The sequence below is a fragment of the Stigmatopora argus genome, chromosome 9 (assembly GCF_051989625.1).
Source record: "Stigmatopora argus isolate UIUO_Sarg chromosome 9, RoL_Sarg_1.0, whole genome shotgun sequence".
NCBI lineage: Eukaryota > Metazoa > Chordata > Actinopteri > Syngnathiformes > Syngnathidae > Stigmatopora > Stigmatopora argus.
This window is the reverse complement of record NC_135395.1, coordinates 18687918-18698228: the sequence shown is the minus strand read 5'-3', so window position 1 is coordinate 18698228 and position 10311 is coordinate 18687918. Positions and strand designations below refer to the sequence as shown.

Here is a 10311-nt window from a genome sequence, read left to right as displayed (position 1 = left end):
AATCATTTAATGACAATTTGCCTAAAATTATACAAAGGAGTAAGAGCAACTTGAAAATTATTTCAGCTGTTGTTTATAAATGATGAAGACGAATGTGATAATAGCTGCACAAGCAGATAACGACAACAAGAGGTCACCCTTTCCCTCTGGAGTGAATAGAAAATGGGAGTGTACCAAATGTGGCAGACAAAAAATAAATCCTGCACATTATTTCAGAGGAAATTGTATTTTGTATTTGGTGCCATATATTATGTGTAATGGTATAGAATAAAAAAATATCTACATTTCAATCATTGAAATAAACTGCAGCATGATCAAACAGGGTGCACATTTTATTTATATTCATTTAAGAGGAAATTATATTTGGTCCTTTATGATATGACAGTATAAAATTAAACAACTTGCATTATAATTCTTGCAATAAATAAACTGCAGGGTGATTGAAAAAAAGGATTACCTGTTTTAAAACATTTAAAATAAGTTGTAATGGCTTTGTGAGAAGTACACTACTTGCAATTTGACAGATTGTAACTGTATATAATTTTATTTAGACGGCCATGAATTTAAACATCACCAATTTGGAAACAAACATGAATGAGCCAATGATTTTATTTTGAAAGACAGGTTTTCAGACGTTGCACTATGACTTTGCAGACAGTGGGCGGCACTATTAGACCATGCAACGCGAGAAGACATGAGAAGCGTCATTATCCGTTCTGGATTCCCCCTCAGTCAGCTCAGACAACCGAGCGGAAAGCACACAAGGCAACGAGCGTTCTTCCTCCAAAATGACTATTCTATTGACCATTTATTTGAGATTTTTGAGAAAACTTTGAAAATATACAAGCTATATTGATCTGTAGGGACAAGTGATCGTCTCTGGCTAAACAATGGCAAGATGGGGCACGAGAGCAAAATGGCTGGCGAGGTGGATTTCTTTTTGTTGGCCGCTGCTGATTGTCCTCCACCCACAAGCCATCTCCGCTCAAATAAGGTACTCCATCGCGGAGGAGCTCAAAGCGGGCTCGGCGGTGGGGAACGTGGCCAAGGACCTGGGACTGGATGTCGGGAGGCTCCTGGAGAGAAATCTGCGCGTGGTGTCGGGAACAAAGCGGGAGCGCTTCGAGGTAAATCAGAGAGACGGTCTCCTTTCCATCCACGAGAGACTGGACCGAGAAGAGCTGTGCGGCCAAAGCGTGCCTTGCAATATTCATTTGAAAGTGGTCGTGGAGAACCCTCTGGAGATGCATCAAATTCTTATCGAAGTGCTGGACGTGAATGATAACTCGCCCAGATTTCTGGAGGACAATTGCACGCTGGAGATGCTGGAATCGGCCGTGCCGGGGTCCAAATTCCAAGTGGAGGGAGCCCAAGACCCGGACGTCGGCTCCAACTCCGTGCAGACGTACCGGCTTAACCCAAACTCGTTTTTTCATCTCCAAACAGAAGAGCTGGGCGACGACGGCAAGGTGCCTTTCCTCGTTTTACAGCGGCCTCTGGACAGAGAAACCACGGCGCGACACCACTTAACACTGACGGCCGTCGACGGAGGTAAACCGCCCAAAACGGGTACTCTGAACATCACGGTTATCATATCTGATATTAACGATAACGCACCAGTGTGCGAACGTCAAAAGTACTCCATTACGGTGAAGGAGAACGCACCCGCCGGGACTTATCTCCTCACGGTAAAATCGTCGGACCCCGACGAGGGTCCGAACGGCGAAGTGGAATATTCCCTGAGGAACAAGCCGAGGGGACAGCACGGCGTGCCCTTTGAGGTCGACAAAAGAACCGGCGAGCTGAAGGTCAAAGGTCATTTGGACTTTGAAGAGGGACAGGCGTACGAGATCAAAGTGGTGGCGGCGGACAAAGGGGCCGTGTCGCTGTCCACGCAGTGCAACGTGGCGGTCCGCGTGGAGGACGTCAACGACAACCGGCCCAAAATAGAAATCACGTCCTTGTCCAGCCGCATCGCCGAAGACGCCCCCCTCGGAACGGCGGTGGCCCTGGTGGGCGTTCAGGACGCCGACTCGGGCCTCAACGGCCAGGTGGTCTGCGGCTTGCCCGACGGTTTGCCCTTCGCGCTCAAGGCGTCCCCGGACGGCCAATCGTACGCTCTCGTCACTAACGAGCGCTTGGACAAAGAGAGGGAGGATGGTTACGATATCACCATCACGGCAAAAGATTTAGGAACGCCCCCGATGCTCTCTACCAAAGTTGTGCACGTGGACGTATTGGACGTGAACGACAACAGGCCTTCTTTCGCTGAAAGCCCCTACGCCTTTTACGTGCTGGAAAACAACAAAGCGGGAGAGCCCTTGTTTTCTGTGAGTGCCGCGGATGCCGACCGGGAAGAGAATGCGAGGGTCGCTTACACGCTGGAACGGAAAAGCCACAGCGTGACTTCATTTTTGAATATTAATGAGGTCACCGGAGTCATTTCGGCATTGAAAAGTTTTGACTTTGAGACCGTGAAAAGTTTCCATTTCCAAGTGGTGGCCACGGATGGCGGAAGTCCTCCACTGAGCAGCAATGTGACGGTCAGGGTGTTTATTCTGGATCAGAACGACAACGCTCCCGTCATCCTGCATCCCGTCAGCTCTAACGGTTCTGCGGAAGGCGTGGAGGAGATACCTCGCAACTTAAAGGCTGGAGACCTGGTGACCAAAGTCAGAGCCTACGACGCCGACATCGGCTACAACGGCTGGTTGCTCTTCTCATTCGGCCAAGTGACGGATCACAGTCTGTTTACTCTGGATCGCTACACGGGCCAGATCAGGACGCTCCGCTCCTTGACGGAGAAGGACGAGGCCGAGCATCGCCTGCTCGTGGTGGTCAAAGACAACGGCAACGTCTCGCTCTCGGCCACGGCCACAGTGATGGTCAAACTAGTGGAGCCCAAAGAGGCCTTTGCGGCCTCGGACATCCAAAGTTTGGCCAAAGCGGACCCGGAGGAGGACAGCGTGACTTTTTACCTGATGATCACCTTGGGCTCGGTCTCGCTGCTCTTTGTCATCAGCATCATCGTGCTGATCGCCATGCAGTGCTCCAAGTCCACGGAGTACACGTCCAAGTACCTCCAGGAGGCCAACTACGACGGCACGCTGTGCCACAGCATCCAGTACCGATCGGGGGAAAAACGCTACATGCTTGTTGGACCCCGGATGAGCATCGGTTCTACTATCGTCCCGGGAAGCCAAGCCAACACTCTTGTACTCCCAGACAGGAGACAAACTTCTGGGGAGGTAAGAATTATTATATATTTTTTTATAGTCAAAGTTCACAGCTATTAATTGTGATGCTATTAATATGATGTGAATAATGTCATTGTTTTTTAAAGATAAGTATTTAGTTTTAGTTGATGAAACCGTAATGCGTCCACATCTTGCTTCCTAATTATTTCTTCTTTTGGCCCTTTGCTGCCATGTTGCTTACTGTTATGGTTGATATTGAGAGGCGATGTTTTCAAGCTTTCGGAATGACATATGGCAATGTCGGTATATCTTGGCATATCTACAATGCGGTCGCCGCAAACATTTCTTGATCATGCTGGGGACGCAAATGTGTTCTGCCATCACTTATTTTGCAGACTGGATGTATATTTAGAGTAACAGTGTGTTGTTATGTTGGGTTAAAAGTCGTGATCGTGGACCTCCATGAGGTCCTTTATTGGTCGTTGGATTACAAAATGTAGTTACTTCTTCAAGCAAGAATCCATGGAATGAATGATATAAGAATGAATCGCTCTTAAAATAAAAAGGGCCATTGAATGATTTCCATGTCAATCAGATTATATTTCGCCAATGAATTGGGTCATTTAGGCAAGTCAAGGCAAATTTATTTGCACATAATGAGCCAAGTTCACTCTAAATGTTTCCATCACATAAAATAAAGATACAAAAAAATCACACGAAATTAATGAATGCCACAAATGAATAAAAAGCAACATTTAAACGTAATTTGACAGTGTATGAAGAGAATCTAAGGCAAAATAAGCACAATAAACACCACATGAACATCACTCTTGCAGCTATATTCAGTGGATTAGGAGTCAAATGGATATTCTTTGAGCACCAAGCGAGTGAGAACCACAAGGGGGCAATGTCCTTCCAGTAATCCGTGATGAAGAAGAGGCGGTTCTGCCCCTTCTGCGGCCGTTTTGTCCAAGTCATCAGAGGAGACAAAGACGGCTGCACCAGTCCTTTCGTTCCTCTACGACTTCATGTTACAGGATGAATTCCATATAAACATTTGATCACTCTGGATGAAATTTGGATTGGAATTCCCAGCTGGAAGGATGGGAGCGGGAGGACAAAGGAGAGGACTCTTCTTCTGCATCATTTGGATTTGTTGGGAGCAGGTTGCCGCACAGATCAAATATTCCATCGCCGAGGAAGTCAAAGGGGGAACGCCGCTGGGGAACGTCGCCAGGGATTTAGGACTGGACGTCGGCACCTTGGCGGAGAGACGTTTTCGGATCGTTTCGGGCTCCGTGGGGGCTCACTTTGAGGTAAATGCCAACAATGGCGTCCTCTTTCTACGTCAACCCGTCAACCGAGAGCAGCTCTGTGAGAGCGTCACACCGTGTTTAGTTAATCTGAAGTTAGTAGCAGAGAATCCCATGGAAATCCATCATGTCAGTGTAGAAATTACCGATATTAATGACAACTCACCCACTTTCCAAGAAAAAGAAAAGGTTTTAGAAATATCCGAGTCTACTCTTCCTGGTAGACGCTTTCAGTTGCCAAATGCTCACGACCCAGATGTACTCACTAATACGGTGCGTTTGTACAAATTAAATACAAACGAATATTTTAATGTGCACATGAAAGAAATAGGGGAAGACAAGGTGCCACTTTTAGTTTTACAAAAATCTCTAGACCGAGAAAAACATGCCGAGCACAGTTTGGTTCTCACGGCGGTCGATGGTGGAAATCCACCAAGAAGCGGATCTCTGAATATCACCGTTGTGGTTGTGGATGCTAATGATAACCCTCCCGCCTTTACACAGGAGGTTTATTCTGTAACTCTGTCGGAAAATATCAAAGCGGGGACACGTGCCATTCAGGTGGAAGCCAGCGATCTGGATGACGGATTGAACAAAGAAATTGAATATTACTTTGGTGGGCAACTTGAGTCTAAAGTAGATGAAATGTTTATTCTGGATAAAAACACGGGTGAAATAACAGTGAAGGGCCAACTTGACTTTGAGAAGGCTGATGTCTACAAATTGGATGTCCACGCCACGGATAAAGGACATCCTCCCATGAGCACCTATTGCAGGGTGATGATCAACATAGTGGATGAAAATGACAACCGACCCGAAATAGACGTGACTTCTCTGTCCAAAACCATAGCAGAAGATTCTAAACTAGGAACTGTCATTTCTCTCATAAGCATAACGGATAAAGATGTCGGTTTAAATGGCAAAATCATAAGTCGTCTTTCTGAAAACGTTCCCTTCGAATTAAAACCTTCCTATCAAGATAACATGTACTCACTGGTACTGAAAGACAGACTGGATCGAGAATTCATTTCGGACTATGACATCACCATCACAGCTACTGACTGCGGTCAACCGCCTCTCTCTACCTCCAAAAATATTCATATTGATGTGTCAGATGTGAATGATAATATTCCCACATTTTTGCACAACCCAATGCAGCTCTATTTGTTGGAAAATAACGTGCCAGGCAACTCCATTTTTTCGGTCACGGCTTTTGATAAGGATTTGAATGAAAATGCAGCTCTGACGTATCACATTAGCCGAGAAGGAGGAAATCAAGTCAAAATGTCAACGTTTTTAAACATCAACCCTGAGACTGGTGACATTACAGCACTCAAAAGTTTTGACTTTGAGACGCTAAAGAGTTTCAATTTCCAAGTGGTGGCCACAGATGGTGGAAGTCCTCCACTGAGCAGCAACGTGACGGTCAAGGTCTTCATTCTGGATCAGAACGACAACGCTCCCGTCATCCTTCATCCCGTCAGCTCCAACGGTTCTGCCGAGGGCGTGGAGGAGATACCTCGCAACTTAAAAGCTGGAGACCTGGTGACCAAAGTCAGAGCCTATGACGCCGACATAGGCTACAACGGCTGGTTGCTCTTCTCGTTCGGCCAAGTGACGGACCACAGTCTGTTTACTCTGGATCGCTACACGGGCCAAATCAGGACGCTCCGCTCCTTGACGGAGAAGGACGAGGCCGAGCATCGCCTGCTCGTGGTGGTCAAAGACAACGGCAACGTCTCGCTCTCGGCCACGGCCACAGTGATGGTCAAACTAGTGGAGCCCAAAGAGGCCTTTGCGGCCTCGGACATCCAAAGTTTGGCCAAAGCGGACCCGGAGGAGGACAGCGTGACCTTCTACCTGATGATCACCTTGGGCTCGGTCTCGCTGCTCTTTGTCATCAGCATCATTGTGCTAATCGCCATGCAGTGCTCCAAGTCCACGGAGTACACCTCCAAGTACCTCCAGGAGGCCAACTATGACGGCACGCTGTGCCACAGCATCCAGTACCGATCGGGGGACAAACGCTACATGCTGGTCGGACCCAGGATGAGCATCGGTTCTACTATCGTCCCGGGAAGCCAAGCCAACACTCTGGTGCTCCCAGACAGGAGGCACCCTTCTGGGGAGGTAAGGCCAAATTTTGTATATGCGCTTGTGTCTAAGTATACTTGATTTTGAATTCCCACTACTCGAGAAAAAAACAGCATTTCTACTTTGGAATGAGGTGTTGAATATTTGTTATCGTGAAGTCATCTAAGAGCTGCATTTTATTTTTTAGGTTGACTGAGCTACAGATTACAGACAGTAACACAAGCAACCCTCTAAAACATAAACATGGCAACAATACAATAACACGTAACAGTTAAACGGTAACTATTTTTACAGGCACGAAAATGAATGAATGAATTAATGAATGTTTGTGAAAGTGTCTGCACGTGAATGTCCACATTGATGTGTTTTTTGTCGATGACTGAACTTCCAAGTCCAGTTCATTTCAGTTCAAGTGCTCGCTGTGATACACAGTGCCTCTGTCCGTGGTTCTGAACAATGGATAAGCAAGGTCTTTTGAGTAGGGGTTCAATTTAGATATTTCATTATTTATACATCCAATGAGTGACTCAATGACTTTGATATACATCTGATCAAATATTGATAAACACATTTATATCTATTAATTGAACTTTGTTGCACAAACTCCAAAACGTTGCCTTTTACACGCTGTGTAAAGAAGTAAATATCTTTCGAAGGACCATCACAACATGGCAGAAACATAAAACGATAGATATTTCGTTCTAGTCATCTTGTCCATCCGCAGAAAGACATTACAGCCACTAGATGGCATGGTCCTCCCAGTAAACGGTGAGGAGCATTAGGCGGTCCTGCCCCATCTCAAATCGTTTTTGTTCAAGGCAGCAGATGAGTAAGTGCCGTCAACAGGGACGAATATTGCCGGCCGTTATATGCCGGGTCTTCTTTTATTACGGGCTATATTCATGTCAAATACTTGGGACATTTTGGAGATTTCATCCCTCGGTGGAATTCGGATTTTAGTGCTGTAATTTGAGCTGGAAAGATGCTAGCAGGAAGACAAAGGAGAGGACTCTTTCTCTGCATCATGTGGATTTTTTGGGAGCAGGTTGCCGCACAGATGAAATATTCCATCGCCGAGGAGGTCAAAGTGGGAACGCCGGTGGGGAACGTCGCCAGGGATTTAGGACTGGACGTCGGCACCTTGGCGGAGAGACGTTTTCGTATCGTTTCGGGCTCCGAGGGGGCTCACTTTGCGGTAAATGCCAACAATGGCGTCCTCTTTCTACGTCAACCCGTCAATCGAGAGGCACTTTGTGAGAGCGTCACGCCGTGTTTAGTTAATCTGAAGTTAGTGGCAGAGAATCCTATGGAAATACATCATGTCAGTGTAGAAATAACAGATATTAATGATAACTCGCCTACATTTCAGGAGGCAGAGAAGGTTTTAGAAATAGCTGAATCTATGCCTGCTGGAAAACGCTTCCAGTTGCCAAGTGCGCAAGATCCAGACGTCGGCGTCAATACGGTGCGCGCTTACAAATTAAATTCCAACGAGTACTTTAGTATCCAAATCCGAGAACGAGGAGATGATAAGATACCTTTTTTGCTTTTACAAAAGCCTCTGGATAGAGAAAAGGACGCCGAGCACAGGCTTGTTCTGACTGCAGTTGATGGTGGAAGTCCGTCAAGATCTGGAAGTCTAAATGTTTCAGTGATCGTTCTCGACTCCAATGATAATGCGCCACACTTTTTACAAGAAGTATATTCTGTAAGTTTATCCGAAAATGTAAAAATGGGAGCAAAAGTGGTCAGGGTAGAAGCAACTGACTTGGATGAAGGACTAAATGGAGAAGTGGAATATCATTTTGGAGGAGAACTTGACTCTGCCATCTATGAAATGTTTAGTTTGGATAAAAACACGGGTGAAATAATAGTTAAGGGCCAACTTGACTATGAGAAGGCTGACGTTTACAAATTGGATATTCACGCGACCGACAAAGGACAACCTCCCACAAGCAGCGATTGCAGGGTGATCATCAAAATTCTTGATGAAAATGACAACCGACCCGAAATAGACGTGACTTCTCTGTCCAAAACCATACCAGAAGATTCCAAACTAGGAACGGTCATTTCGCTCATAAGTATTATGGACAAAGATGTGGGATTAAACGGCAAAATCATATGTCGTCTTTTGGAAAATGTCCCTTTTGAATTAAAACCTTCCTATCAAGATAACATGTACTCACTGATACTGAAGGACAGACTGGACCGAGAATTGATTTCGGACTATGACATCACTATCACAGCTACCGACTGCGGTCAACCACCTCTCTCTGCCTCCAAAAATATTCATATTGATGTGTCAGATGTAAATGATAATATTCCCACATTTTCACACAGCCCAATACAACTCTATTTGTTGGAAAATAACGTGCCAGGCAACTCCATTTTTTCGGTCACGGCTTTTGATAAGGACTTGAATGAAAACGCAGCTCTGACGTATCACATTAGCCGAGAAGGAGGAAATCAAGTCAAAATGTCAACCTTTTTAAACATCAACCCTGAGACTGGTGACATTACAGCACTCAAAAGTTTTGACTTTGAGACGCTAAAGAGTTTCCACTTCCAAGTGATGGCCACGGATGGTGGAAGCCCTCCACTCAGCAGCAACGTGACGGTCAAGGTCTTCATTTTGGATCAGAACGATAACGCTCCTGTCATCCTGCATCCCGTCAGCTCCAACGGTTCTGCCGAAGGCGTGGAGGAGATTCCCCGCAACTTAAAGGCTGGAGACCTGGTGACTAAAGTCAGAGCCTACGATGCCGACATCGGCTACAACGGCTGGCTGCTCTTCTCCTTCGGCCAAGTGACGGACCACAGTCTGTTTACTTTGGACCGCTACACGGGCCAGATAAGGACGCTCCGCTCCTTGACGGAGAAGGACGAGGCCGAGCATCGCCTGCTCGTGGTGGTCAAAGACAACGGCAATGTCTCTCTCTCAGCGACGGCCACGGTGATGGTCAAACTGGTGGAGCCAAAAGAGGCCTTTGCGGCCTCGGACGTCCAAAGTTCAGCCAAAGCGGACCCGGAGGAGGACGGCATGACGTTCTACCTGATGATCACCTTGGGCTCGGTCTCGCTGCTCTTTGTCATCAGCATCATCGTGCTGATCGCCATGCAGTGCTCCAAGTCCACGGAGTACACGTCCAAGTACCTCCAGGAGGCTAACTACGACGGCACCCTGTGCCACAGCATCCAGTACCGATCGGGAGACAAACGCTACATGCTTGTCGGACCCCGGATGAGCATCGGTTCTACTATCGTCCCAGGAAGCCAAGCCAACACTCTGGTGCTCCCAGACAGGAGGCAAGCTTCTGGGGAGGTAAGGCCAAATTTTCTGTATGCGATTGTGAATAAGTATACCAAGGACAAGACATGTAATTGAATTGTTTCTGTTTTAAGAGCTGACAATTTCTTTTTGAATTCCCACTACTCGAGAAAAAAAATCTACTTTGCTATGAGGTGTTGAATGTTTGTTATCTTGAAGTTATTTAAGAGCTGCATTTTATTTTTGGGATTGACTGAGCCGCAGATTACAGACAGCAGTAACACAAGCAACACTCTAAAACATAAACATGGCAACAGTACAATAACACATAACTGTTAAACTGTAACTATTTTTACAGGCACGAAAATGAATGAATGTTTGTGTGAGTGTCTGCACGTGAATGTCCACATTGATGTGTTTTGTGACTAAACTTCCAAAT

General features: G+C 46.2%; 2 protein-coding genes across 4 annotated transcripts in view; both read left to right on the top strand.

Moving 5' to 3' along the window:
• Positions 1-696: 696 nt before the first annotated feature.
• The window catches only part of LOC144081926 (protocadherin beta-14-like), a 49570-nt gene continuing 39955 nt past the window's right edge, over positions 697-10311 (top strand). The window contains exon 1 of the mRNA XM_077608503.1: positions 697-3248. Coding sequence (XP_077464629.1) covers positions 891-3248 — 2358 coding nt within the window. The 5' untranslated portion in view covers positions 697-890. The remainder of the gene's footprint in view (positions 3249-10311) is intronic.
• LOC144081924 (protocadherin alpha-C2-like) overlaps positions 4087-10311 on the top strand; it is a 91110-nt gene continuing 84885 nt past the window's right edge. Inside the window, exons 1-2 of one of the 3 annotated variants that reach the window (XM_077608501.1) lie at positions 4087-6640; positions 6792-7214. In XM_077608501.1, coding sequence (XP_077464627.1) covers positions 4268-6640; positions 6792-6800 — 2382 coding nt within the window. In that variant the 5' untranslated portion in view covers positions 4087-4267 and the 3' untranslated portion in view covers positions 6801-7214. Of the gene's footprint in view, positions 6641-6791; positions 7215-7410; positions 9927-10311 lie in introns of those variants that run through there. The other 2 variants (XM_077608491.1, XM_077608498.1) reach the window with 2 other exon arrangements.